The 12,500-nt window shown below is 43.7% G+C and overlaps 2 protein-coding genes across 2 annotated transcripts in view; one reads left to right on the forward strand and one right to left on the reverse strand.

The window, feature by feature from the left end:
- Positions 1-7,016, reverse strand: part of cfap70 (cilia and flagella associated protein 70) — a 9,239-nt gene extending 2,223 nt beyond the window's left edge. The window contains exons 1-24 of the mRNA XM_055507572.1: positions 6,857-7,016; positions 6,314-6,500; positions 5,992-6,087; positions 5,799-5,872; positions 5,552-5,731; positions 5,225-5,407; positions 4,963-5,057; positions 4,410-4,482; positions 4,179-4,322; positions 3,760-3,912; positions 3,565-3,651; positions 3,310-3,422; positions 3,031-3,091; positions 2,768-2,947; positions 2,521-2,652; positions 2,164-2,292; positions 1,879-2,012; positions 1,674-1,789; positions 1,370-1,528; positions 1,147-1,283; positions 854-1,006; positions 475-645; positions 180-269; positions 1-41 (exon numbers count right to left, since the gene is read on the reverse strand). The exon at positions 1-41 is cut by the window's left edge and continues 61 nt beyond it. Coding sequence (XP_055363547.1) covers positions 1-41; positions 180-269; positions 475-645; positions 854-1,006; positions 1,147-1,283; positions 1,370-1,528; positions 1,674-1,789; positions 1,879-2,012; positions 2,164-2,292; positions 2,521-2,652; positions 2,768-2,947; positions 3,031-3,091; positions 3,310-3,422; positions 3,565-3,651; positions 3,760-3,912; positions 4,179-4,322; positions 4,410-4,482; positions 4,963-5,057; positions 5,225-5,407; positions 5,552-5,731; positions 5,799-5,872; positions 5,992-6,087; positions 6,314-6,500; positions 6,857-6,916 — 2,948 coding nt within the window. The 5' untranslated portion in view covers positions 6,917-7,016. The remainder of the gene's footprint in view (positions 42-179; positions 270-474; positions 646-853; positions 1,007-1,146; positions 1,284-1,369; positions 1,529-1,673; positions 1,790-1,878; positions 2,013-2,163; positions 2,293-2,520; positions 2,653-2,767; positions 2,948-3,030; positions 3,092-3,309; positions 3,423-3,564; positions 3,652-3,759; positions 3,913-4,178; positions 4,323-4,409; positions 4,483-4,962; positions 5,058-5,224; positions 5,408-5,551; positions 5,732-5,798; positions 5,873-5,991; positions 6,088-6,313; positions 6,501-6,856) is intronic.
- Positions 7,017-7,690: 674 nt separating this feature from the next.
- Positions 7,691-12,500, forward strand: part of ddb1 (damage-specific DNA binding protein 1) — a 25,968-nt gene continuing 21,158 nt past the window's right edge. The window contains exons 1-6 of the mRNA XM_029144664.3: positions 7,691-7,890; positions 8,726-8,874; positions 9,284-9,400; positions 9,710-9,931; positions 10,263-10,377; positions 10,503-10,600. Of these exons, the coding sequence (XP_029000497.1) occupies positions 7,830-7,890; positions 8,726-8,874; positions 9,284-9,400; positions 9,710-9,931; positions 10,263-10,377; positions 10,503-10,600 (762 nt within the window). The 5' untranslated portion in view covers positions 7,691-7,829. The remainder of the gene's footprint in view (positions 7,891-8,725; positions 8,875-9,283; positions 9,401-9,709; positions 9,932-10,262; positions 10,378-10,502; positions 10,601-12,500) is intronic.

The following is a 12,500-nucleotide window of genomic DNA, read 5'->3' on the forward strand; positions in this document are numbered from 1 at the left end:
GCCTCAGTGAAAGCTTCCTCAGCTACACACAGCTCATCCAGCTGCTCTGACACACACACACACACACACACACACACACACACATTCAGCCCACATGGTTACCTGCTCAATTAAGGTTAAATTTCACACTAATCAGGGTCCGTGTTGCTGTAGTTATGCGGCTGCAGGTAGATCTTTACCCGGAAGCAGGCGATGCCCAGGCCCAGCCAGGTCAGGCAGGATGCAGACCGCTCACAAGCTTGCAGGTAGACATTTTTAGCTTGCTCGAACTGAGAGTTAACACAAATTCACACAGTCACCGTAACTGGTTTCAACAATAACAATTAATAATCAACATGCAACAGGCAACATATACAGATGCTCTTTGCAATGATTTGTAAACCAAAAGGTCTCCTCCTATCTAGCGGTTCTATTCATGTTAAATGTGTGAATACCTAAACTGTCCCACTGGTTGATGAGTAGTGAAGTTCTGACCTTCTCTTGTTGTAGGTAAATGGATCCCAGGCGGAGAAGGACGAGATGAGAATCTGGCAGCTGCTGTGGGAGGTTCAGACTCCGCTCGTAGCTCTCCTGGGCAGAAGCGATGGCCCCATTCAGGTAGTGACAGTGACCATGTAGAGCCCATAAATCTGCATCCTGACTGTCCTGTGGGCAGAGGAGGACAGGGTTCATATTTTATTTATTAAACGAATGTACTACTAATGTACAGTGGACACATTGTGCACTGGAGTATTTAAGGCAATGCTCTTCTCATATTGATAAAGTAGTAAAGACAAGCAGTCAGTTGCCTGATGAGAGAGTAATTATAACGTAATGGTTTAATGGCTCCAGCTAAGAGTCAGTGTGTGATTACCTGATCTCTGGCAGACAGTGCATGGTTGAGGCTGGCAGCAGCTTGGCTGTAATCACCCCTGAGCAGCTGCAGCTGAGCCTGGAGACGGAGGTGGGCACCGCTGAGCCCTCCCTCTGTACACAAGGTCAGCTGAGACAGGGCCAGATCTGCCATCTGCCCAAAACAAAACATGGGTTGGCTGCTTTCGCTGGAACGAGTTACTGCTAGCAACTCCAAAAAATGTTCCCGGAGATACAAAAAGAAGCCTAAAGACACCAAATTAAAAGGTTATCCACCCAGTGTTTGTGTTTTACCTGCAGGGCATTGTTCTGCAGAAGGAACTTGATCGTCTCTGTGTAAATGTTAGAGGAGACGTTCTTGGAAGCTGATGTCGAGCCGACTCTTTGTGCCAGAGGCTCTTTTTGCACCTCGGAGTCCTGCTCAACATCACCTACAGTAAGTGTAGTAAGAAAGACACGTCTGACCCAGAAAGGAGTGCAGCCAAGCTCTTGGTGCTTTTCTTGTTGTTGTGCCCACCTTGACTGGCTGGAGACGGACATGCGGGTGTGTTTGTCTCCTTCTCGTTTTTCTCCTCCTCCTGTGTGTTCTTTGCTTCTTCTGCTCTCAGCTGCTTGGTAGCTTCTAGAAACGCCTTTTGAGCCAGCCTGGGTTTGTCCTGGGTCTGATGAAGCAAACCTATAGTGACACACATGGAAACATGACAGGGGAGTGGACCGTAACCTTTAACCCAGGATGCACATTCATCGTTTCGCTGTTTAAGGTCACAGTTCGTGCCGCTTCATGTGAATATATGTTGTCAGTTGTAGATATTCATGCTCACCCAGCAGTGTCCATGACACCACACTGGATGGGTCCACGTTGGCAGCTTGCTCCAGGAAGGTCTGGGCTTCTTCATAATGCTCAAACATCACTGCCAAAACCCCACACATCATCAGGCTGAAGGGCACAGATACAGAAATATGACATCACGATCCACACGGTAATACAGCTTCAGACCCACAGCCACCACTGGGCCTGTTTCGGACCTTGGCTGGTGTGTCTGCTGGCTGGACACAGCGTCGTAGAAACACTCCTTAGCCTTCATGTAGTCTCCAGTCAGCATGTACAGGCTTCCCCACTCAGATCTGTGGGAAGGCTCAAGAGGCTGATTCACCACGAGCTGCAGAAAAACAACCAGGGCGTTCAGTCATTTATTACCTTCACACAGGCCGTCACCTTTAATCACTTACATAGTAAACTGATAAAATCTCCACTCTGTTGACTGAATGGGAGGAAACCGGAGGATTTCGTAGTGAAGCATGGTATTGTACCTGTTGGTAGTAGTGAGCAGCCTGCTGATAGTCTCCAGTGAGCTGAGCTTCCCTGGCAAAATGTCTGAGCTGAGAACAGGTCGGCTGAACCGCTTGAGGAGCGTCACCATCACTGTCATCGGAGTAAATCTGACAAACAGAAACCATGAGTCATGAAATATCCCATAAACACTCATCGGCCACTTAAGGCCTGTTTTGACAGTTGTTGTGACCTTCAGTTTTACTGATACAGTCAATCCAATAATTAGAATCATAACTTATTTATTTTGTAATGTTTGGGCCAAAACATTAGAACCACCTTATAATACTGTAACCCTGCATTAACCCACTGTGACCTGCTGTGTGTGTGTTTGTTACCTTGTTCAGAGCCACGTGCATCTCATCCACCAGGTCGACATACAGCTTGCTGGTGAAAGCCTTTAGGTCATCAGAGTCTGTGAATGACTCCGTCTGCTGCATCCTGTCACGGACAATCCTCACCACTGCATGCTGCATACACACACACACATCACGGTGTGATCAATGTGGTGACAGGACAGCCATGAAAAACACTAACGATTCACTCCAAACACAAGGTTAAGGCCTGTTTGACAGTTGTTGTGACCTTCATTTGTTCCTTGAAGGCAAAGTAGCGTCCAGAGACATTGAGCGATCCCATCAGCTGAGCCACCGTTTCCCCTGTGCTACAGTCTGCAGGCTTGAACCCTTCTCTGAGCAACTCCACGTACTGCTCGGACACTTGGGACACCACATTTTCTACCTGCCTGTGAAAGTTCAGCGTTGCCTGCAAGAACACAAACCAATGAGAAGATCAGAAATGGAGAAAATAACCTTATGAGTGGTTTTAGACAAGGGTGAAGTAGTTACTCTTTCTGCCCGGCTAGGACCCGCTGGGAGTGGAGGTCTGGGTGGGATCAATGACCTCAGCCTGGAAGCGAGCACACACACTGGGCTCATTCCCATACGTGAACATTCAGAGACGCACAGAGCACTGAACATGTGAGGCGGATGAGAGCACAGCTGGGTGTGAGGCTGTCACCATCAGAAGTCACACATAAACATAAGCAGGTGAAAACCCAAGCCAAAGATCAGTTCCGTGATTCAGGACCAGCGTAAGAAAAGAAGTGGAGCTTTGCACCACGGCACCTTGTGGCCAGCTCGGCTGCAGACGGTTTGGGGACAAGCGGCTTCTCCAGCGTTATCTCAAGGATGACATAGGTTCTGGCCTCCACATACGTCTGTAACTGTACACATGAGTTCTTAGCAGAACAAAGAGGTGCATGAGGCTGCACAGTTGTAACTGAAATGTTATGCTGATGCTGCTTTCAGACTTCATTAGCCTCCGACTACAACCCTGTGCAGTAAAGGACGCGTGCTATGTTTGTGACTGTGGTGCTTTACCTTTTCCTCCGTAGCCACATTCAGTGGAGCTTCAGTGGAGGTTTCAGCCGCTCCATCAGCTGTAGCCGTCCAGGTCTGATTGCCAAGCTGCTCACAAAAACAGCTTTAGGATGTTATACATAATGTGATCTACGCTCATGGAAAAACTGCCAGTGAAAGTGTCATTCTGGTTGTGAACACCAGGACCTTCCCCACCTTTTTTGATGGCTCTTTTGAGACCTTGCCACTTCGATCCAAGGTCCTCCCTGGTTTTCCCTTGTAGGACGACGCTTCTGAGCTGGGACGGGCTTTGGCCTGGTTGGCTGTAGCTTGAACATACTCCTTCAACACACTGATGCTCTGCTTGGTCTAAACACAAGATAAACAGCCACTTAACAGCAGTTATTGAGTCATCATTTTAGTTGTAGTACTATGTATGTAGATCTAAATACTGAAGGTAAACTGAGATGAACTTACCATAAACCATAAATACAAGTCTACCCTGTAGCTATAAACTGAAAATTTATTTGTTTGTACAGTACACACACATTATAAAGGATGGATGAAGAAGTACAGATATACAGAAGCCAGTGCTTGTGTGAATCTGTGTGTGTGTGTGTGTGTGTGTCTGGGACCTTGTTCTTCAGCTCCGCCTCAGAGAACGGATGAACAACGTACGCTCCTCGTATGCGGTTGACTTGAGGACACAGCAGTGGTCCCATGTCCACAAAGGCCAGGCCATGGAAGGGGAGGGGGAGCTGTGAGCTGTCCTCCGTGATCTAAAAACACACGATATTTGACTGGGCTTCAGACGCTCTGTTGGGATCAGAGGACTAACAATAAGGATTCACAGAGTGAAGCATCACCTGCTTGTCCTCAGAAGCCGCCCTCATAATCTCCACTGGCCACAGTCTGCACTCAGCGATCCTCTGGCGCAGCCTGCAATTGTAACATTGATACACATACACACATGTTTTTATTTACTTCAGTTTCATTAGTTTGTTTTTTTAACTTCTGTTGTACAATGTTTCAAAAACAATGTCTGACTAGTCAAATTTTAACTACTGTAACAGATGTTGTCTTTAAGTGATTTTGCTTTTTACTAATTAGCTGTGACTCAATATTAATACATTATTTGACAAGAATTTTGCATTATTTGTTTTAAACCTGTTAACTTTAAATGCATGGTGGCAGAGGTAAGTGTGTGTGTATGTGTGTGTGTGTGTGTGTGTATGTGTGTGTGTGTGTGTGTATGTGTGTGTGTGCGTGTGTGTGTGTGTGTATGTGTGTATGTGTGTGTGTCTGTGTGTGTGTGTGTGTGTGTGTGTGTGTGTGTGTGTGTGTGTGTGTATGTGTGTGTGTGTGTGTTTGCGTGTGTGTGCGTGTGTGTGCGCGTGTGTGTGTGTGTGTGGAGCCGACCTGGAATTTCCTCCTGCGTCCAGGAAGCAGCACATCTCTGTGTCCCAGCTCACCCGACTCCTACTGGCCTCAGCCTCTTCACGAAACACTTGGTCCTGAAGGAACATTTAGACCTTGTGCCACTGATAATCACAGTAATTGCTTTTATGTCAGTATATGAAGCTAAAACTAAAACTAAAAAAACCTTCAAATAATAAAAACGACGTGCATTACTGTCAAATCAGTCAAAGCGGTTTACCCATTCGGAGCAGGGCACCGTTACCTCTGAGCCAGTGAGCTCGCCGTCCTCCTGGTCCACAGGCGCGGCATCAACAAACGCTCCAGGCAGATAGTGGTTCTCTGGGAACAGCAGGGCCTGATGTGGCCTCTTCTTTTGTCTGCCAGGCGCCTCCCTATCACCCCCTGGTTTCAGCTGCCCGTCACTGAACACCAGCATCTGATCTTTCTGAAGGTCAAAAAAATAGTACAGCAACTTGATCAGTACCTTTGTATTTACATGCTTAAAAATGCACAAATTTATACAAAAGTAACGTTTCTATTTAGAAGAAAAACTTGCAGAGAGAACATGAAAAGCCAGTGGAACACTTGCCTCTGCAGTGAGTGGAACCTCCAGGGCAGCAGTGTAGGTGCAAGGAGGACCAGACACCTGCATCCATGAGTCAGGGATGGAGTAGGCCGTCTCCACTGTCACCCTCAGCAGATTGGAGGCCGAGAGCTCCGCCTCAGACAGCACCGGCTCTGACACACGGACACTCACGTCCAGGGTCGGCTGCAGAGGCACATTTCATGTTAAAGGCTATACGAAGATGAGTGAGTGGAGGTTTTACTTAACCAACCAGGAAAGGGTCTTTGTTCAGGGAGTCAGGGAGTGCTGCTTTCAAAGGGACGGTGGAAGAAAAGCTGCACTGTCCTGAAGACAGAAGTGGAAAACGAGCTCTGTGCTGTTCTGGTCGCTACAGAAACCAGCTGACAGACTGGTTTGTCTCATTCCAATAGAAAGCATTCAGGTTGTAATAGGTACCACTGTACCTCTCAGCAGAGGCAGCAGGTCCAGCACAGCCTGGCCCAGCACAGGCGCCTTCACCTCAGCTCTCCTCTTCTCAGGCAGGAACTCTTTCACTGTCACTGAGCACAAACACAACAGCACAAAACTACTTCTCAGTGTGTGGCAGAATCAAACGGTCTGGACCTGATGTATCAGTGTGGGAAATGAAGAGCACGAGGGCTGCTTTACAAGCCATTCATGCCATCATTAGAAGTGGAAAGAATAAATATACTGAGCAAAATGCCACGGATCAGACCACAGTGAGTCATGTCAGATGTCAAAGGACCAAATCAGAAGTCAGCTCACGTATGAGTGGTTTGTGGGCAAAGGCACTAAGAGCCTCAATACGTCTGGGACATGGGATGACGCAGGAGAAGTCGAAGTCCACACACTGGTCCACAGAGTTGAAAGGCTTCTTGTCTGACTCTCCAACCAGCGTTCCATCAACTTCAACTTGGACAAAACTATGGAAGGCGTCCGCCTTTCTTGCCTGCTGGAAACAAACAGCACAGAACGTTAGGCTGATTCAGACTTGTACTAATAACAAATGTGGAACAGATGCGTTTAAACGTCACATGTGAGTGACTCACATCAGTAGATGCATTAAAACACATGTAACTATTAGAAGAGGAGGAAACAAAACAACAACAGCTGGCACATCTGACAAACTCCAGTGTTGTGACAGTATTTGTCCAAGTAAAGAAATGGCCTTTCATTTACATATGAAATTATTACATTGACAATAGTGGCTAACTGCTCGCTAACTTTTTACCGCTGGTTAGACCGCGTCATTGAAGGTGAGTGACGTTTTTGGCACGAGTTGCTCAAACAGCCTTTTAGGCTCTTTACCAGTTTATGTCCTCGGCCAACAGTTACGTTCACCGACACGTTGTTTTCGGCTGCTGTCATCGTGAAGACAATGACGGACCAGCGTTAGCAAACTGTCTTTACCGTGACTCGAGTCATGGCGACCTCGCGTTTCCATGGCAACATTAGACAGCGGTGGTGCGTTCATGACAATCTGAAAGCCCGGTTGCTGCTATTTTATAACTTGTAATTTCTGACATCATTCATGAAATCATTGACGTCATTTTGTTTTATTGTTACTGCCTCACATTTTGCCAATGACAGCTCAGACACGTTTATAGGAGCATTTCTACATGTATTACATTTTTCATATAACAAATAATATTTTTGGTGCATTTAATTAGTTTTTATTTTATTCATTAGTATTATTTGCTAGATATATATTTTTTAACATGCTTACGTTTTACAGCATACATATGAAATTAGACAGTCGTTGCTCCAGTTTGCCTAATCTCTGGACACCAGATGCCGCTGTAGGACACGTATCTGTTTGATGGTATTGTATCTTTTTCATCTATTGATAAAAATACATATGATACATATTTGTCTAGCAGAACACAAAAAGTACAATCAAAACCGTGCATGTTAAAATAGTGACGATGTAAATAAAAGTAAAGATTTCATCTGGGCTTAGTAATTTAGAAAGCAGCTGTTTGCTCAGGTTTACCTGTCTGGTCGTATTAACGACTATTTAATTAATGCAGCGTCTTTCAAGCGTGTCCATTGCTGCCCCCACCTTTTACTGTTTAAGCGCATTTTGACCATGCGTCTGCGAGTCGTTCCTCCGAGACACAGAGGGCGCTGTCGCCCCAGTCGCTCACCAGCTTCCGGTAGCGCACTGTGCTCTACGTCTAAGCGGCTCAGCTAACTACTTCCGGTGGTTTATTATCAATGATTTTGTCAGTTGTGTAAGATCAAAACACTAGTTTGAAGTTTATCTTTTGTTGTTGTCGAAATGTCGTACAACTACGTGGTAACAGCTCAGAAACCAACGGCAGTGAACGCCTGCATCACAGGTAAATTCCGCTTTGTTTGTTTCAGTTATGCACAGATGAAGCGTTTGCCACCTGCGCGCTAGCTGAGCTCCCGCGCTACAAATACACCGCTCCGGACGGGCCTGTAGCTGCAGGCTGCAGCTAACAACTGTTTTTGTTGCACCAGTGTCTGAATCCAAGTCGTGGCGCACAAATATCATTATTGATGCACGATACACCGAACCGCTCCCTTTGTTGAGTCTGACGTTAGCGGTTGTTCTTAATCTGGTGTCGTCGTTTGGTTTAACACTTACACGTTTCATAACATGGAACAGACGAGGGGCTCACACGAAAATCAAAACGTGGCCAATGTAATAAAAATAAATATCGGTAGTTCATAAAAGTATTTAATTAGCTAGCTAGCATGGTGCTGGACTCGTACTTAACTTACGTTTCTTTATGCTAACATTTATATTCCCTAGGTTTAATTTGACAGATGTAATTGGTACTTTATAAATCAAGATTCTGTGTACAAACCTATTAGTAGTCTGTAAAAAGTAAAGCTTTATTATCGACTAAACCACTCTAACATTGATGGAATGAAGGTGATAAGTGGGACATCAAACACTGTTACTGTAAAACGGTCACAGTAAACATTTTAATACACCACAGTCAGGCTTAGTTAAGGGGTTTGAAGTCACAGTTAATGCGTTCAAAAGCAAAGAAAATATTATTTGGTGCCCAGACACCAAAATCTGTGTTTCAGTTTTAACACAAATAATTTATTTGTATATAATTTAATAAAGATGTTTGAGCTTGTTTTGAACCCAGCATGTTTTGTGAGCAGTGTATGAAGGTAACAGAACTGTGTCTACAGGTCACTTCACCTCCGCAGAAGACCTCAATCTGCTCATAGCCAAAAACACACGCCTGGAGATTTATGTGGTCACAGCAGAGGGTCTTAGGCCCGTTAAGGAGGTGGGCATGTATGGAAAGATTGCTGTCATGGAGCTCTTTCGGCCCAAGGTAGGTGTTGTGTGGAACAGTTTGTGGTCTGGAGCATCAGGCCACGTTTGCCTGTGCCTCCACAGTGAATGTAACACAAACATAATCTCTTCTTTGTTTGTTTCCACTCTCGTTATTAGTTATTATAACAAATATATTTCTGAAATAAAGATATCTAATGTCAGACATAATTACCCCAAATTGGATATAAGAAATTGCAATTTGGTCTGCATGGAAATTTAAAAATGTGACCTCTGCAAAGTTGTGTGGTATTTTTACAAGTCATAACTTTTACCATGTTTCTGTTTTTAAATGTTTCACAAATTCTTTATGGATTACACACTGCGGTACTGCTACGACCCAATATTATTAAAAATGAAATTTAGGTCTGTTTGGTCTTGCATGACTTCGATGCCTTTTCTTTCTTTAGGGTGAGAGTAAAGACCTGCTGTTTATTCTCACATCCAAGTACAATGCCTGCATCCTGGAATACAAACAGAATGGGGAGAGCATTGACATCATCACCCGTGCACATGGCAATGTCCAGGTGGGCCTATCATCAACGTTAAACAAGTTTCTGGAATATTCTATATGTGTGCATATATACAGTATACTATTGTATACTGAAATACAAAATTTTCTGGAATATTTTGTGATTTAGATGGGCTAGATTTTTACATTGTTTATTTCTTTTATTATTTTAAGTACTATTTTACAAAGTTTCCTAGATCCTATTATTAAAGTATAAATGAGATTTCTGTCATACAAGAGTTTGAATGAATCCCGTGTGTGATTTCTGTCTAAAATCAAGTGAAGTCTGACCTTAAACATTTTTAAACCAATTGCTCCCTTTCAGGATCGTATTGGGCGTCCTTCAGAGACAGGTATCATTGGAATTGTAGATCCAGAGTGCCGTATGATTGGCCTGCGGCTGTATGACGGGCTGTTCAAGGTTATCCCATTGGACCGGGACAACCGTGAGCTGAAGGCCTTCAACATCAGACTGGAGGAGCTTCAGGTCATTGATGTCCATTTCCTGTATGGCTGCCAAGCCCCAACCGTCTGCTTCATTTACCAGGTACTGTGGGAGTGGTTTCTGCTCATTATTGTGGTGTCTTACTACAGTAGCTTTTAGATAGTCTATTTAAATTTGATAGAAACCACAAACTGGTTCAGGGCTGGTTTGGTTGTGACAGGCTTTTACTTGGAGATCAGAGAAGTGGCTCTATATTGTGTTATCGAGTCCATGACATGAACACACTAGGGACATGCGTATAAAAGCGCCCCCATAGAGCTACTAGACCTTTACAATTCCTTGGGGAAATCTTTCGTTGTGTTTGTACGTTCACCCCAAAGTCCTTGTCCTTGTACGAGGAAAGCGCTGCATGCAGTTCTGTTCTATATTGCAGGACCCCCAGGGACGCCATGTGAAGACTTATGAGGTTTCTCTGAGGGAGAAGGAATTCAACAAGGGACCCTGGAAACAGGAGAATGTGGAGGCCGAGGCGTCTATGGTGATCCCAGGTAATGACAGCTTGTGCTGGATGGATTGCTCAAATATTAATAAAAGTGTCCTCTGAATTTAATCTGAATGAAATAATAACATATAAGTGTTTTATCTTAATACTTATTCTTTGCTTGTATTTTAGTCCCAGAGCCATTTGGTGGAGCTATAATCATAGGACAGGAGTCCATCACTTACCACAATGGAGACAAATACTTGGCTATTGCACCACCAACTATCAAGGTAAACAATTATTATTTTTGTTTGTCATCTGCTTCATTAAAAGGTACAATATTTATTAGTTTTGTTCAACGTTTGATATGTCATCCTTCAGCAATATGATAGATTGGTAGTTCCACATCTCAGTTCTTGATTATTACAAAATTACAAGTTACAGAAATTTAGCCTGATGTCACTCAAAGCTACCAGCTACCACCAACATTTGAAATAAAGCATCTTGCTGCTACAGATATAAAATATTGTATCATCAATGTGCCTACAATAATTCATCTGAATCCTGAAAATTCTTCTCATACATACATTAAAGTAATTTAGCTTTTAATGTAAAGTTCTTCGATTATTTGCAGAGGTTTGCAGATACATCTGCAATTATGAATCGTGTGAATAGTTTTATAGTTATAGTTATAGTTCCCCATGCATCATTGCTCTTAGTGTAATCCTAACAAGATTAAGCTGCTCCCTCTACTTCTCTGCTCACATTTAAGGAATCTCAAGGGAGCTCCTCAACAGCTTCCTGTTTCTATAATTAGTGGATGTTCTCTCTGTCAGTTGCTCTTATAAATTTTAGAAAGAAGAACATTTCAATTTCCTCAGATGTAGGAACTTTTGAGTTAGAGTTACATGGTTTTGGTGTGTGATGTCTGTGGGAGAGTTTTCATATTGTATGAAACACTGGCCTCTATTTTTTTTCTGTTTTCCGAATACAAGCTTTCTGTGCATTTCTTACAGTTTTAGAAAAATGTTTTTTTGCCTATGCACTAGGTAGACAGGTGTTTTAAAAGACTTAACTGATTCTGTTTCCATTTACTTTGAAAAGCAAAAACAACCAGCTTTAGAGTTTAAGGTGCTTAAAAATGCCGGCACTCACAGGAACTGGTAATTGCATAGGTGTCACCCTATAAATGTTACAGCAGCTGGACAGTGAATGTTCCTTCAGGACAGGTCTGCATCGGGGCTCAAGTTCCCCTTTGCTGTCTGTCTACAAATTTGTCCTCTCCAACTATAGCAAATAAAATGCAGCACCACTATGTCTTCAAACACTTCAAGCGTGCTGTTGTGCACCGTGGACTACAGTTATTGTCTGTGTCCTGTCCCAAACCATCTTCACACTTACTGAGCTCACAGTTTTCTGGAAGCTGTCATGTCTCTGGAACAACTCTGTCTCCACTGTATTGCCCAACATTGCACAGCAGATGCTTGAGGCAAAGAGCTGGTGGGGCATCTGTTGTTTCTATCAGACTAATGAAGCTTTGTTCTAAATTAAGTGGAAGTTTTTAATTTGGGAATTTTTCCAGCTCTAATGTAACATTAGTATTCACCTGAAACACGGGCTCCTTTCAGCTGTGTCAGAAAACACAAGCATATGCTTTGATGTATAACAACAATTTTGGCAGCTAATTAATAAATTGTCACTCTCAAGCACTGAAACGAAAAATAAATTCCAGACACAGGGTCCTGCCAGCTTGGAGGTCTGCGCTCGTATTACATTTGCTTTGTCCGCTACAGCAGGTCAGCAGACTGGTTTCACTTTGTGGAGTCTAACAGGCTAATTACCTGCTGTTCAGTGGAGAGCCGTGGTAGAGGTTTGTGCACTCGTGAAATAAAAAGGGGCCCACTCTTTGACACAATATGTAAGCAATGCCACAGAGAGCTGCTGAAAAGGTTGTGAGCTTTGAAAAAAACTGATCAAGTGAAAAATTGACTTAGCTTTTACAGTAGACGACAATAACAATATTTTCCTTTGTATAAAAGCGAGTGGGCTCAGTCACACTACGTGGTTTTAATGCCATTTCCAATCATGGCTGCTTTTCTACCCTGCTGGGGAGATTATCCTATTGTTACAGTGGTGGAGGGACCAAAAGCTGGGATTCACTCTGATGACATCCGAAGGGAATTTGTTTTA

The sequence above is a fragment of the Betta splendens genome, chromosome 3, assembly GCF_900634795.4.
Source record: "Betta splendens chromosome 3, fBetSpl5.4, whole genome shotgun sequence".
NCBI lineage: Eukaryota > Metazoa > Chordata > Actinopteri > Anabantiformes > Osphronemidae > Betta > Betta splendens.